This window comes from Fusarium falciforme, chromosome 7, assembly GCF_026873545.1.
Source record: "Fusarium falciforme chromosome 7, complete sequence".
Classification (NCBI taxonomy): Eukaryota; Fungi; Ascomycota; class Sordariomycetes; order Hypocreales; family Nectriaceae; genus Fusarium; species Fusarium falciforme.
In genome coordinates, this window is record NC_070550.1 from 2,363,775 (window position 1) to 2,379,632 (window position 15,858).

The 15,858-nt window shown below is 49.8% G+C and overlaps 4 protein-coding genes across 4 annotated transcripts; 3 read left to right on the forward strand and 1 right to left on the reverse strand.

Annotated features, from left to right (window-relative positions):
• Positions 1-2,195: 2,195 nt before the first annotated feature.
• NCS54_00936000 (Hypothetical protein) lies at positions 2,196-2,825 on the forward strand (the record flags this gene model as incomplete). Its single annotated transcript, XM_053154711.1, has 2 exons — positions 2,196-2,416; positions 2,471-2,825. 2 exons carry the CDS (start codon positions 2,196-2,198, stop codon positions 2,823-2,825), a joined length of 576 nt encoding a protein of 191 aa, XP_053010686.1.
• A 3,178-nt stretch (positions 2,826-6,003) lies between these two features.
• NCS54_00936100 (Hypothetical protein) lies at positions 6,004-7,440 on the forward strand (the record flags this gene model as incomplete). Its single annotated transcript, XM_053154712.1, has 1 exon — positions 6,004-7,440. One exon carries the CDS (start codon positions 6,004-6,006, stop codon positions 7,438-7,440), a length of 1,437 nt encoding a protein of 478 aa, XP_053010687.1.
• A 2,619-nt stretch (positions 7,441-10,059) lies between these two features.
• Positions 10,060-11,903, forward strand: NCS54_00936200 (Hypothetical protein; the record flags this gene model as incomplete). The annotated part of the gene is made up of 3 exons (XM_053154713.1): positions 10,060-10,527; positions 10,578-11,135; positions 11,190-11,903. 3 exons carry the CDS (start codon positions 10,060-10,062, stop codon positions 11,901-11,903), a joined length of 1,740 nt encoding a protein of 579 aa, XP_053010688.1.
• Positions 11,904-12,138: 235 nt separating this feature from the next.
• NCS54_00936300 (Homocitrate synthase, mitochondrial) lies at positions 12,139-13,531 on the reverse strand (the record flags this gene model as incomplete). Its single annotated transcript, XM_053154714.1, has 4 exons — positions 12,139-12,715; positions 12,774-12,922; positions 12,978-13,267; positions 13,324-13,531. 4 exons carry the CDS (start codon positions 13,529-13,531, stop codon positions 12,139-12,141), a joined length of 1,224 nt encoding a protein of 407 aa, XP_053010689.1.
• Positions 13,532-15,858: the final 2,327 nt, after the last annotated feature.

The window sequence follows — 15,858 nt, forward strand, 5'->3', positions numbered from 1 at the left end:
GTTGAACATTATACTGGATGGCATCGGCCAATATCCGTCGAAAACAGAGTTCATTACCCGCTGGAGCCTGTCCTACTACGTCGGAAAGAGGTCTAATATATTGGAGATGGTGGGGTAAAAACCTTTGGTGACGCACTTCCTCTTGGATTTGACGTACCAGAGGACAAGTATAAGGTGTATGCTAGTCGGATAGTTTTGGCAATGATTCAAGAGTACTGCCAAGACACTATAATAAGGATTGGGCTTACTGTGGTATGGCGTATTCTCGAGCTCTCTCATCTAGTGTACTCATACACCAATATCTTTCTTCTTCCCCTCAGAGCTATGCAATCAGGAGCTTGGAGAAGGTGTTGTGATCTTCAATCCGAGCCAACGAGAACTTGCCTGGCCTTTTAAAGGTCTATGGCAATAGTGATCGTTATTGTCACAACAGAACATGTCAAGGCGGAACAGTTCAGCAAGAAAAGTTGAAGTATCTATCTCTGGGAAGTGTGTTCCCGATACTAGTGGCGTGCGATGTGACGAAGAGCCAACCCAAACACAGTCAGTCTATGTGAGTCCAACAGGTCACCTCACTGTTCATCATAACACTTCTACTCTTGTAGATACAGATGAAACGTCGTATGCAGCTGAAAAGAACACAGTTGCAAATTACCCCTTTTAGATACTATCATCATAGGTCGTCAAGGCCAACATGAAGGTGTACGCCACTTTCAAGTTGATCGGAGCGTACTCGGAAGTTGGGCTGCACATTGCCAAGACGGCTTCTCTTCCAAGCTTCGGGCCGATTATACTCGGATTTTCTCGGCCTCAAGTGAGGTGCTCGCCGCCACGTCCCTAGGTCCCCAACGCGGAGCTCCATTTTGAGCTGAATTGGCTATGTTCTATTGTTTAATTTCGTACTGAAAACGTCCGGACCCGGAGATTTCCTGTCATGACCAATCGCACCGAAGACAGGAATGAGAATATCATCCCCGCTCTTTGCCCACGGTTGTCCTTTTCCTTGAGTCAATACATCTTCAACTTGCCTTGGGCGTCATTCACTTGCTTTCAGACAGGTCGCAACCAAGCCATTTCCCCGCTTTAGGTGTAGCTCAGAGGCTCAATCGGTCCTGCTACCGAATCGCTCCGGGGGTTTTCAAGTTCGATACGAAAATGGCGCCCCCATCCCTTTTCACGGCCCGAGCCGCCTGAAAGCAAAATTTAGCTCAAGGTTTATTTCGCTTTTCATTATAACGTTCATGATTCTTTGAGTGAAACCTAGAGGCCCTTGCCCCTCTCCAACACACCTGAACTGCATGGAGATTGGAGAATCAACAAAGAAGATGCCCTTTTATGATGTCAGTATTCATGACAGAGTACGGGCCATGATGCGTGTATCGTTAGGGTTGCAGCATGACGCTTTGGAAGGGTTGGGCTCCGTGAACAGAACTTGACAAGCTGGCTTCTTCAAACGTGCGCAAAACCAGCCATTGTATGCGATACGGCCTCTCGTGACAGCTCCCTAGGAAAGGATTCGCCTTCTCCGTCAAGAAGACAGTATGGGAAGAAATACGCACCCGATATCTCACAATCTGCATGATTGTTCCTCTGGGAAGAAATGAGAAGGGGATGCGGCCTGAACTATGCTACCATTCGACCATCTCGCACAGCCACTTCGCCTTCTTCTCGAAGGATAATGAAGGCAATGATGAGATAGGTGCTTCTGATTCTATCTCTATGAGTCGCTGAGAGAAGATGATGGAAGATATCTTCATCAGGATTTCTCATCCCCTCTCATCATCCCCCAACGATCTGTATGCAATCATCCATGTTGCCTTCTCTTCAACGTCACCCATTATGGGTGGCCAATCAGCCATTCACAACACACACATGTGAACCACCCCAACCCTTACCCAGCTTGGCTCCATGATGGCATTTGTTCATGAGCAGGGTTGGAAAGACCCGTCGTAGAAGCAGAATTTGAGCCTGGTGACGAAGTGGCTGCGATGAATGTTGCGTCTGATGACTTACTATTCTTGTCTTATCTGGCCAGGGTAGTGTGTATAAAGTGCCGTGTCTCATCTCAAATCTACCAATGGCGACCTTGTTCCGGCATCGTCGCGGTGTCCTCTTTTTCTCTCAGGGCGCTACTCTCTACCACTCTGGCGTCTTTCCACCATTCCTACCTGTCATCCCTCAAAACTTCCTCCATCATGAAGGTCTTTCCGCTCCTCCTCACAATCATCACATTCCTCCTTTGCACGGGTGCGGTCCCTTGCACCCCCAAGAAAAAGCCTGCAAAGTGCCCCAATCTCGTTCGAAATGCATCCTTTGGTGGCAAGGGCAACAAGCCATGGCGCTACATCGATAAGGGCGCGAGCCCCTTGAAGAGCCACATATTGAAAGAATGGGGCAAAACCGGTTACACCTCGCTGTAAGTGTAGATTCCAACCATTTCCTCGACATGGTAGCTAATGAGGATCGCCAGCGTCTTTGACATCACCAGAACCAACCAACGCCCTCAGGCTTACCAGAGCGTCCTAGGCGTTCGCCCGGATAAGAACTATAACGTCAGGTACTCGTACAAGGTGATGAACGGCGCACCTAAGCCAGGCGATGATTGCAAACTCAAAGTGCAGGTCGCCCAGGAGTTTAGGGAGGACGCTATTGAGGGGGCATTCATCAAGGGAAACTGGACGGAGCTGGGTTTCAAATTCACGGCAACGAACATCGAGCCCACCATCCAATTATCGGCTCGCTGCGAAAAAAGCACTGAGAATGGTGTGCAAATAGCTGTTGACGACATCATCTTGCGCGAGGTGACAAAGGACTGTCCGGCTTGAGGATTCGGAAAGGGGGGACGCAACCGGGAGCTTGATGACAAGCTGATTACTTGTATTCTTCAGTCTTTTTGATGAATTTTGGCCATGCATCATTAAAAACATCATCATCAAGTAATTGCCCTCGTGTCGTCATGGGATGTGATTGCAAGCAGATCAAAGGTGTGTGTTGCTGACGTGGACATTGCGTGCCTAGAACGAGTCATATCGAGAACACGGCTCTGATGGTGAGTGGAACTTGAGTCAAAGGGATAATATATTCATGGATAATTAGTCTATGAACTGGCTTATGCCAAAAAGTACAGAAGGACCTCTGCGACCCTACCAGCGTCAAGACGGGGCTCTTGGATTCTGCTGACATCGTATGTAAACCCGACGTGAGTTGGGCGGTAGGTGATGGGGTCTTTCGGTATCAGGGCTTAGCGGCCGCCATGCATTCAAAAAATTTCCCAATTATTATTATGTCTGGTGTCCTCTTCGAAGTCGTCATTGATAACAGCCTGAGAGAAGAAGTTGGGCAGCGGGCCAGACCTGACGCGCTGAAGGCTTGAAGTTGTTCTCCTTGAGGTTAATAACGATGGAAATGGCCAAAAGAGGTCATCTAATTGCAGTAAGAGCGCGAACCCATGGCAATTCCTTCGAAAGACGTATGACAATAATTAGCAGAGTGCATTTATTCCCATGACCAGCTCGATACACAATTGATAGTCCTTTGTCGGCACGTTGGTCAAAGAGCTCTGAGACAAAAATTTTCCTACCAACTGTTGCTTAACTTGAATTCTCTTCCAAGTACCTATCAAGCCATAAGTTCAGTGTCACATCTCCGGCTTGCCCTCGTCCCCTGTCAACTCAAGCTGCCCCATGAACAGCCAAAAGCATCGAGGGATGAGCGTAGTGTGACAGGTTTCTGGTTTAACGATATTTCCGATACAATGATCTAAGCCACTGTCCTGAGCCAGTAGATCACAGCCACAGCCGCAGCCATACACACAATGGAGCGGTTCAAGGCCAGTGAGCACAACAGGAGGATGCGCTCAAACGAGTGCCGGCGGGAAAATCAGAACAAATTTCCTGCATGGTTTGTTTATTTCCACCTACACCAGTTCACATGAGTAGAAATATGATTCTTGACTTGAGATTCACTTCCAAGATTCCTTATGGTTCTTTACCGGCCTATGAGCCGATGTTGTCTGCTTGTCAGTGTCCAAGTTGCCTACCCTGAAGCGTCACAGGTATTCGATCAGGCACCGGGGGGGGGGGGATAAAGGAAAACCAGAAGATCAAAAGGGTCATCTAATCCTTGAAAAAATAGGAAATAAATTAACTAGAATACAGGCACTACATATCAAGCATCAAAAATCTGCTGCCTGGAGTTATGTTGACCATCCATCTCTGATAGAGCATGTATCAACGTTAAGCAAAAGATCGAGCCATAGGGCCAAGATGCCCCTCCTCATCAACCCTCTCAGCAAGTGCCATGCCGTTATTGAAAAATCTCTCAATGTTGTCAGACAATTACTTGACCTTCATTAAGCTCCCTCGGCTGGCTTCTCCGGTTCCTCTTCAGTTGGCTTGTCAGATCCCCCTTCAGGTGGATCATCAGCTTTGGGATCATCGGTCTTAGGATCATTGGGTTTGGGTTTGGGCACCTCCTTCACTCTATACACAACCTTGACTGGGTGACCTCCTGCTAGCCATGACAGAGCTCTCACCGACCAGGGAGGGGTCGGCACCGGGGTCTTTGGCTTTCTTTCCTTCTGATCTTTCGATGATGGACTCATCTTGTTAAATTTGGTTCCAGTGTCTTTGAGAAGTCACAAGTTTCTGTTAGTTGTTTCAAGAAATGGCTGAGCAGCGGGACTCAGTTACGCCTCCTCCGGCCTTTAAAAAAAGTTTCAGTACTCTTTCGAAACCAGCCCGCTGGTTTCCCGAAATAACCGAAGATTACTCACCCTTCAGACAGATAAACTGGGTCTTCTGCCTCTTGCTCTGAAGTCTCCTTCTGGGAAGGCTGCTTCTTTGAGGACTTTTTCTTTGAAGACTTCTTCGAATGACCCTTCTTGGAGTGTCTCTTTTTGGATTTCCCCTTCTTTGATTTCGTGTATCCCCACTTTTTCAAGTGTTTTGCGTCCCTCTCGTCAAACTCTATATCGTAATGACGCTCAGCCTTGGCAAGGTTAACAATACCCAGTCGTGTTCGAAATCCTAGATGTGATAAAAATCTAACATGCCATGGCATACACCGAACGATAATCTTTCCTCTCTTGGCCTTTTTTCGTGGGCGTGTGTCTTCAGTTTGAGGATTTCGCTCATCGAACCGTGAACTTCGAGACTCACCAACAAAGCCTTCCACTGGTCAAATCGGCCTGGTTTCGAGAGTCAGCATTGTGGCCAAATGTTGGTGGTCTGTAGTGCGTACTGGTTAAAATAAACCGTTTTGCAAAGTCAATTCTCTTAACCTGTTGCTTTTGGAGGTCGCTTCGGGTAGGTAGGTGGATGGTTGGTTGGTGGAATAGTATACTGAAGAATAAAGGAAGCATGAGAGCTACCAGAGAGAAGGCTGTATATATAGAGACGCAGCGCTCGTGATTGAGAACTCACAAATATCTCTGCCCATGATTCATTTCATGCTTCTTGTCATACTCATCCAGATTGTGTTGATTGCTCGGGTAGTGGCACACCAAAATCATCACGTGGCTAGTTTGCTCCTGTTACACTCCTCAGAGGAGAACACGTTGCTGTAGATGTCAATCATTGTCGATAAGTCCCAAAACATGAAGAGATATGATCGTGGACCAGTTTCATTCCCGTTGGTGGTCCCCTGGTCCATTCTGGAGTCTTCATCTGGCCCTTGAACCGTGTATATCAATCACTGTTGCGGACTTGGGCCGCTCATCTCTAGTAATGCTTGACAACTCGCAAGGCCACACGGGCCTATGAAATTTCTATTTAATCCCACAGGGGCGACGTTTCACATTGACTGGTGAATCTACTTGGCCTCCTGTTCATCGCCGGACAGAATTTCGCCGTGACTCACCGCCAACCTGTGCTCCTTTGCGTTGCTGCCTGGCCCAACAGTTCCTGACTTGGTTTGATCCTTCAACTACTTAAATCATCCGATTGAAACCTGCGTGAGCTTTGAAAGACAGGATCAGGAAAAAAAAAAAAAAAACTTGTCGAAATGGCGCGCCTCAAACACCCACGAAATTGCCCCCACGCCGTCTTATTTACCGACAAGTCTCCACATGCTTCGGCCATCTCGTTCTATCAACGCCCATCCAGAGAAGAACGATTGGCGGCAGCCACTCTTGCGAATAAACAAAACTCAGCGTCAGCTTCAAATAATCAAGAGCCTCCAATCTCGGCCTTCCCTGGTGTGAATCTCACGCCGCAAGACGCCCTTGATTTGGATCCAAAGGAACCACCACAAAGCCTCAAGTCTTTCGCAAGAGAAAGTCACCGCAACTCGGTCACTACAAGAAGAAAAACTCTCTACATCGTCGATAGCCCTTCGCTAGCTCCTGATGCTGCTTGTATGAGCGATTGGGTGAAACCACAGACAGCTGTGGGTACCAACTCAGAGCTTGAGCACGAAAAGCCAACAGCAGACGATATCGCCGAGTACATCGGGGCGTTCTATCACGGACTTGACGTCAAGGTGCTTCATAATCAATGCGTTCTTACGCGCTGTCGATTGTCTAGCTCCAAGAGTCGTCAAGTTGACAATCGAGGATATGCTGATTTTGTCATCGACAATGGGACGCCTGCTCGAGTCGACTTTCGTGCGTCCGGCGACGGTGTTGCCAAAGGTCAGCTCAATCTCTCGCACATGCTTGACGGGTTGTTGGCGAATGTGCCAAAGGATGCTTTTGCTGTCATACTCTTGACGCACTTTGACCTCTACGAAGACGAAGAGGATGACTTCTGCGCTGGGCGCGCATTTGGGGGCTCTCGGATCTGCATCGTCTCAACGTTTCGATACAATCCAGTGTTGGATGAACACAACAAGGTTGATCACGCACATAGTTGGCCGGCGTCTCATTGCCAGGCTTACGTGAATGGTCTTTGGGAAAAGGACGAGCCCGAGCTCAAAGGGAGGCACAAAGAGTTTGACCCTGCGGTGATGATTCACTGCAACAACACATCCGATGCACCTCTTGCGGCTGCTGTAACAACATCACGAGGCATACTGGTACCCAAGACACCGGCTGACTGGAATGGGCTTTGGCTAACCAGAGTGTGTCGCACGGCGGCCCATGAGCTGGGACACTGCGTAGGCATGGGGCATTGCGTGTACTACGCGTGTATGATGCAGTCGACGGCAAACATAGCTGATGATGTGCGCCAGCCGCCATATCTTTGTCCTGTCTGCGAAGCCAAGGTGGCATACACCATCCGTGGAGAAGCGGTAAAATCGAACCGAAACGTGGAGATGAGACCAAAAGTGGAGGCACAGTGGGTTGTAGAGGCGCATCGGCGGATGAGAGACTACTGTGAGGAGCACTCGCATATAGGCATGCTGAAAGCCTATGGTTCGTGGTTGAAGGCGAGGCTGAAGCAGATTGAGAGCGAAAGAGAGAAGGACGACGTTGAGGTCATTGTCATCGATTCGGATTAAAGCTGCAGTTTATGGTCATTGAATAGCATATGCTTGCCTTAGAACGGTTCTGGATTGTTGAGAAATGTAGCTTCAGTGAATTCGCTGTCTCTGCCTTCGGCTGCCCGGGTCATCTCATTTTGGGGCAGATTTTGGGAGTTGGGAGAATTCTGTAATTGCTCTTGGCAGTTAATGAAAGTGTACCATTGGGAGGGTTTGCTCCTTCTTTGAACTTTAGACCTTGAAAGAACTAGGTGTCTTGAAGCAATCAACCTCCGGTTGGCTGCATTGTTCATTGTGCATCGTACCTAATTCCTGTTCAAACGTGAGCTGAGTCTTCTCTTCATGGCATAAATCCAAGAAAAACAGTCTGAACAGAGGCAAAACAAGTGAGGGGCATAAGAAATAAAGGGCAAAGTAATATTGGCTATAAGAAGCTGACCTGAATCCTGAATAGGGGTCCGTCACATTCTGGTGCTCAACACACCACAGGCGGCCAACATCTCAACTTCACAAGATGTGTCAGTTTGTGGAGCTCGAGTTTTCCTGCGGCGAAAGCGGAAATCGCCATCGAAAGAAGACAGAAGCGGTCTGGAGATGCGACACTCCCGTCGGTTGCATCTTCAATGAGATAAATATGTCCATCGCCGAGACCGTGTTTGACATTCGAAATTTGGATAAGAGCTGTAAACGAGGTTCTAAGTCTCCTGACATGGCTCATCCAAAGATACAATGTCTTCTTAACTTTATATAGCCTACCCTTATTTACTGCCCCAAATCTATAGATGAATGACAGTACGCATTGTGTTGGCTTCAACACAGCCTCTCCGACTAGTCATCGACCTGTTGGCTTCGTATCATTGTTGGCCACACCAAAGCGTCTATTAACCAAGGTCGTACGACAAAAGCTGCCCCGTTCCCTATTGCACGCGCCAACACGACTTGTTTCCAAAGAGGCCAGATGAACAATATGGCACTATTCTCCTAAAGCAGATTGCAAGTTAAACGGTTGACGTGGCACTGTGATGCTGGTCCTCGTATGCCTATCGCTGTTTTTGGAGTGATGCATATCCAATCTTGGGTTAAGCTCGGAATTTCCCCTATTGTACAGTCTTTAATCCTTGTTTCGTCTTCGTACCATACGTCAGTCACTTTACAAAATGCCACGACTGTGGAGATCCACCAACATGGAATCTGGGGAACCTGACTTTCGGGTGCATAGCCGTGGGGAGCCTGCGCTGCCATGCCTATCACCTGCTGCTTCAGAGGAAAGATTCAGATGCTATAGTCCTCATTGCATCATTGGAATCTGGACCAGAAGATCTGCCCCTTCCATTCCTGCTTCATCTCCATCCGTTGCTATCAGACAACATGAACACGGAACTTCCGGCTTCTGACCTAATCCTTGTGCTTAAAGAAGCCTTTTCTCACCGGATTCTGGAGGAAGCCCGAGACTTCTGGTTTAGACACATACCCGACGACGAGGCCCAAATTACCGTCCCCAATTGAGACGTCGCTGCAAAGTAGTTTTCTCAGAATGAGGCCTATGACGAAGCCTGCAGGTGTGGTCTTTTGGCCCAGCCAATATGGATAGTAACCGGTGTACTGATACGAGATCAGGGCCAAATTTGGTGGCACATTGGATCTAATTCGTTCAGTCAATCGTACTACGCTACAGCTTGTTGAGGCTGTTGAGTTAGTCAGCTCTTGATTGGATGAGCATGATCCTTCCCCTCGATCAGATCCCACGCAACTGCAACCTTCAGGACAAAGCTGGAACATGAAATGATGTTCGGCAACACTCATGTTCTCATGGAGGGTGCTTTGCAGCCCGAAGATGCGCAAATTTCCCGTTGTCGAGATCAGGTTCTGAGCAGAAAGGGAGAGTATGAGGCCTGGATTCAGACTCTTAGAACAACAGGGAAACAAAACATCATTTCTAAATAACAAATAGATGAGCTTGCAAATGTTCTTCCTACCATCAATAGCGTCTCCAAAAGAGGCCACCACGGCCACCAGCCACACTAACGAAACTTTTCATTTCTACACTCTTTTCATTCCCATAGACTATTTGCCACTTTTATCCTGTTGAAGGCGGACCTGTGATGTGATGATTGTAGTAGACGAATTCTAGGCATAAGAACATGGGGTTAATGACGCGTCAAGCTGTGGCACTTCTTGCTTAGCTCCTCTGTTACAATATGAGAATCTTATTGACAACCGAGAGGTAAGATCCAAGCTCACGTCACGCTTCAAAGCACAGTCAATTAAGAGGCTCTACAGTCATCACCCAAGAGAGGCTCCATTGCGCGCTAACCAACGATGCAACGAAGATCCCCAAGAACCCGCAAAGAGACCAATGATGAAACGGTATTACAAAACCCTGCGGGCCCGTTGCTTGCCAAGACGGCGCTAGCTACCGTCAGCTTACGGGCTTGCCAGCCCTTCGGATGACTGGGGCGACACCTATTGGCTGGCGGCCCCATTGTTGAGATGCCGTGGCCAGGACCCCTGCTCGGCAAGTTGTTGAGGTCTAGATTTCCTTTTTTGAGGCCCTTCGCTCGGCGTGGTATCGACCTGCTTGTCCTCCTGTTTCCCAAGGGCTGGCTGTGCTTCTCCTCGTTCAAAGACTGCGACACCATGTCATGGCCAGAAGTCACCAGTTCGCTGCCTTTGCAGCTACTGGTAGGTAGCAGCGTTCTCGTTGCAGTCATTTACACGTTCCGCGACGCGTTCTACCCTCGGCCCCTGGATTTTATCCCTTACAACGCAGAAGCCAAGGAGCGCATCTTGGGTGATCTCCCCGACATCAAGGCCGTTGGTAGTGTGACCAATTGGCTAGCTGTTCAACCGACAAAGCACCAGTCACCTCTATTCCAGGCCTTTGTCGCCCCCTTTGGCAAGCCATGGGTTGTGGTCGCGGACCATCACGAGGCGGCCGACATTTGCATGCACCGCCTCAAGGAGTTTGACCGGGCCAGAGTAACCATCTCCGTCTTCGGGGGTATTATCCCCGGCGGCCAGCTTACTCTCAAGAGTTCTGATCCCCAATTCCGAAGGAACAAGGAACTTGTCAAAGATTTGATGACACCGTCTTTCCTGGCCGAGGTGAGTTTTCAACCGTAGTGTTCTTTTCATGGATGCTAACCCGCGTCTAGATTTCTGCCCCTGAGATTTACGACAAGTTTGTTAGACTTCTCAAGCTCTGGGAGTGCAAGACTCTCCTATCCAAGGGACGCCCTTTCGCTGCATCCCGTGAGATTCACCATGCCGCTCTTGATATTATCGTTTGCGTTGCGTTCGGTCTTGAGTCTGATCAGACACAGCTGGTCAGGGCCCTTGAGGCTCTTGACGCTGATCACGATAGTGAAATCAATGCAATCGGAGGACCCGATGATGAATTCGTCTTCAAGGAGGAACCTCTTGCAGAAGAACTCGAGGCTTTCACAAAAATGTCTGACAGTGTAGCCATGAGTATCAGATCCCCTTCGCCCCGCCTGTTTCATTTCCTCTACGGCAACCTTTCCTCTGTCATGAGAAACGCCCGCCGTCTGGCTAGGCGTTTACAACAACGTGAAATCGCCAATGGTCTTGAACGCCGACGTACTGGTCAGGCTCAACGGTGCGCTGTGGATCAGATTCTTGCTCGAGAGGAGGCCATGGCAGAGAAGGAGGGTAGAAAACCTGATTACTACTCACAAACGATCACAAGCGAGGTTTGTAAACACCGGCCGGATATACTTAGTATGGAGCTGACGTGATCCTTACAGCTGATGACATATCTCATCGGTGGCCACGAGACCACTTCGTCCGCTCTGCGGTGGGGAATAAGTTATCTCAGCAGTGACCAGCGTGTCCAGGCTCACCTCCGGGAGGCACTTGATCAAGCTCACCCCCAGGCTAGAGCTGAGAAGCGGCTCCCTTCACTCGAAGAGATCATCCAGGCCCGGGTGCCATACCTCGATGCCGTCGTCGAGGAGGTGCTCCGCCACTCACGTCCCCTGGCCATGTGTATGCGTGAGGCGCAGACAGACACGCAGATTCTGGGCGCCCACATCCCCAAGGGCACGACAGTCGTGTTCCTCGCCAACGGGCCAAGTGTCTTCACACCGAGGATACAGTTTGACGAGTCTCGCCAGAGCGAGTGGGCTACATCACGAAGGGAGAAGCATCCTGTCAACGATGAAATCGACATTGGGGCTTTCTCCCCTGAGAGGTGGCTTAGAGTAGAGAAGCATGAGGATGGCACCGAGGAGACGGTGTTTGACGCAAACCTGTTCCCTATTCAAGCGTTCGGGCTCGGTCCGAGAGCGTGTTTTGGTAGGAGGTTGGCATACCGCGAGATGAAGATCTTTTTCACGCTCATAACCTGGAAATTTGAACTCTTGTCGTTGCCAGACGCTCTGGCAGTACCCAAGGAGGTTTTCTCCCTCACCCGAAACCCCAAAGAGGTTTATGTCAAGCTACGATCTCGAGTTTACTAGACTTCACTATGTTATCAAAGGTAGTTAATGCAAAAGGTTCATGGCACATATGATGGAGATGCAAAGTGCCCAAAGTAAGGAACGTGACTTATAGAGGTAATGACTGTAGAGGCACAAAGTTTCCGAGGTAGTGAGTGCCCCAAAAGTAAGGTGAACGAAAGTAAAGATCGAGTGGGAAGCCTCCCTAATAGGCCCTTTCACAGGCTTCCAGAGTCATCCTCCTATCCGGAGATTTTCAAAAATTGGCGGGGACGACAAAGTTGTTCCAAGGGATCTCCACGTCGACGGCCTTGGCCACCAACTCTTCGAGAGCGGCTAGCTTCTCGAGCTTGTACTTGTTCAGGACAGACCTGTGCTCTGAGTGCATCAGAGAGGCCATGAGGCCTCCGAGAGAGGTAATACCGTTCCTCTCTCCGATGCCCAGGACGGTCGTGTCAATGTGCGTTGCGCCAGCCTCAAGGGCAGTAAAGGCGTTGGAGACGGCACATCCAGTATCATTATGGAAGTGAGTCTCGATGTCGCAGCTAATAACCTCTCGAAGGGTCGAGATCTTTTCATCGACCTCACGCCAGGTGGCTCCTCCCACCGTGTCAGCAATTCCCACTCTCTGGGCGCCAAGTCGGTCGACGAGCGAGTACAGCTTAATGATCTCGCTAAAGTCGGAGCGGAAGGAGTCCTCGCCGGAGAAGCGGACCTCGACGCCGTGGGACTGGGCGAACTGGATGACCTCGGTGGCCTTCTTGGCGATCCAGTCCAGGTCCTTGCCGTGGGAATGCTTCATGAGCTGAGCAGACGTGCCGATGCACATGTTGCTGTGAGGTGTTGTCAGTATAATGTTGGATGTGCTGGGTTGTGTTGGTAAAGACATACATTCCGTCGACGCCAGTCTGGACGGCAATCCTGGCATCATCCATGTTGCATCGAATGTGGCAGAGGATCTTGGCCTTGAGACCCAGCTTGCAGATGGCCTGGCAATCCAGCTTAGACTGCTCAGACGCAGCAGGCGAAGTCAGTTCGAGCTGGGGTGCTGTATCAGCTGAGATATCATGATTATATGGTCACGCGACAACTCACGTATTCGACTCCGAACTCGTCGAGGGCCTGAGCGATCTTGATCTTGGTCTCGGTATCAAAATGGGCCGTGGCAAACTGCTCACCCTCGCGCAGGGTGGTGTCGATGATGCTAAAGTTGGCCAAGTTGACGGAGGAGCGCATCGAGGTAGCTCCAGAGCTGGCGCCTCCATCGGTGAGATCGCTAATGCTGTCGGCGAGAGAGTCGGTATCGTCGTCGATAGTTGTAGTTGAGTTCAAATTGTTGATGTCAAGGCTCGTTAGGGAGGCTTCCAGGACGCTGCCATTGCGTCCTACAACATGTTAGCTACCCAGCAGACAGAAGAAGCATAGGAATACAGCGACATACCGTTGCCCTCCCCGTCCGAGGCCTGACCAACCCCACCTCCCCCATTGGCACCAGAGCTGCTGCTGCTGGCACCATTGCCCATGGTGTGGCTCGTATGGTGACCCACGCAATGCGTTCCGCTGCTATTGTCGCCGCCGTTGCTGCTGGCGGCGCCTTGGCCCATGGTGTGGCTAGTGTGGTGGGAGATGGGGTTGTTGGCTGTCTGCATTGTATCTGCCTTAGCATCCAGACTATGCAGTGTCTGTTTCTGAGTGTGTTTTTGTGTGTGTATGTCGTCGACAAGTGGTGATGTGTTGCTGAGGAGGAAGAGACGGAGGAGAGAGAGAGAGAAGATGGAAGAGCTTGATATTTGCTAGTGACTCAATGGCCGAAGTTCGGACCTATTGGATCAGTGAGTTCCCCGCACTTGACCCCTCTGAAGGCAACTGGAAAAGCTGGGCGGGCCGCCTGCACCGCCTGGAACGCGCTACCGACCTCGCTAATGCAGGGCGGAGGCCGCTTTTCAGCTGCCGGGCAAATCAACAGGTAAAATGACGCAGCCAAGCCCTGCAGCTTGCCACAATAATTGGGCCTCAAGGCATTGCCGAGGCGTGACGACAGCCTTTTTCCTGCCTGGTCTTTTTTCTTGTTTTTTTTCTTGAAATTTTTTTTCCAATTTTTCCGCTCACGTTTTCCCCGTCCTTGCCGCTCGCCCTTTGCTTGACAATTCCCCGCACACCTAATCTGATAAGATCTGATTAATCTTGGTTGGCCTCACCGCTCCCTTTTGTGACTTTTATTGCCTCCATTGCCTCTAGTACTGTACGCCGTTTGTTGCCCATACCGCCCGGAACAGTGACGTGCATGTGCTATTGCATATGATCGGCCCTGTTGGCGGACAGGCGGAGCCGCTTGAAAAGGGCCACGTATCATGGCGTTTGGGGTACAGCAGCTCAGTGCGCACGCACATGCTGTTGCACTGCCGAGACCGATGCTCTGTGCTCAATCCTGTTCCCCTTGTGAAATGAGTAGAAAGATCTCGATATGCTTTGCGGTTGGAAAATGGTGTCACCGTCAATTGTCCATTGCTGGCTTGCTGTAGCTTCCTCACCCAGCCATTTCCCCTGCCCATACTGTAAAAGGTTTGCGGCACCAGACATGGTTTGCACATCATCAAACTGTTGACCCTGAGATTGACAAATTGATGTTGATTAAGAGAGGTGCAACACAAGGGAACGTTTAGGGTATCTAGATTGTGGTTGTGGCTGTTGGGTTAATTGCCTCACATCATCATTTCACCGTGAGAGGCTGAGGTTCCAAGGTCTGAAAGTAGCCAACGAGATGAGTTCGTGCATACTGTGCCTATACATGCTGCCAAAGATCGATCGCGTCAAGTTCGATCAAGAGGCAGCTGAACAAGACGAGTTCAGTGATGAGCACATCGCCATCGACACTGAGCAGACGAATTGGTTGCTGATCAAGTCATCGCGACACCATCAGCACTGGTACAAGGTTCCGAAGGCGCGCTCAAACTGCTCAAGGCACAAGGATTGATGCCCACAGGGCAGTGAGGGCACTGAAAACCGCCACAGGTGACTACAATGACAATGGAACCATTGCGGTAGGTTTCAAGCCACACAACCGTAGCCCTCCGATCTTTCAGCGTTTTCATGTGAAAAATCCGAGGCCATGGCCTTGTAAGCAATGCACCTCTTGGCCGCTGCCCACTAAACAGGCGTAAAGCATAGGCTATGCAACGCATTGTGCCTGTTCATTGAGGAAACTTGATTCGATCGCATTCCTCCCAGGTTGAATCTCGGCCACCTGGGCGATGAAAATGGCTTACAGTGCCTACCCTGAGTCGCTGAGCCGACATCTTCAAAGGCTTCTTGGCAACCTCCTCATCTATCGGCGTAGGCTCTCAACGTAATAATGTTATGGCTCGGCCTACTGCAGGCCGTAGAAAGACATAAAGAGGCCATTGTGTTAGAATTAGGATATGATGCTATGATGTGTTGATATTGTGTTCTTTCTTGTGGTTGAAGCCTGGCCCTTGATGGGATAACTGAGCTGATAGATAATTATGACTCGGCGTGAGACGGAGGCTAAGAAGCAAGGTCAATTATTATTGGGAGCAGTTAGGTAAGGTTTATAAATCGGCAAATCCCCTTATATGTTGGCCTACCAGAGAACAATAAGCTACCATGGTCGCCAGGCTGGGGTTGACTCGGTATTCGCAGGATTTCTTTGGCTCCTCTTGTCATGCTTATCCAACGCGATGATAAGGCGGCCGCCTCGCCCTCCTGGACGAGATCAATAAGCGAGTCGAATGAAGAGGTAATTTGATGTGGCATGGGAAGGGCTATTGGCCAGCCTCCATCAATGTTGGCATAATGCTGACTCGCCCAGCCAAGACAGCACTGTCACATTGCCTGCTGCATATCTGACCTAGCCTAACAAGGCAAATCATCTCACATCACATCATCTTGTCTTACCATATTTGAACTGTCATGGCGGTTACTGTCACGGATATAAAAGTGGTTGCTTCACCCCCCA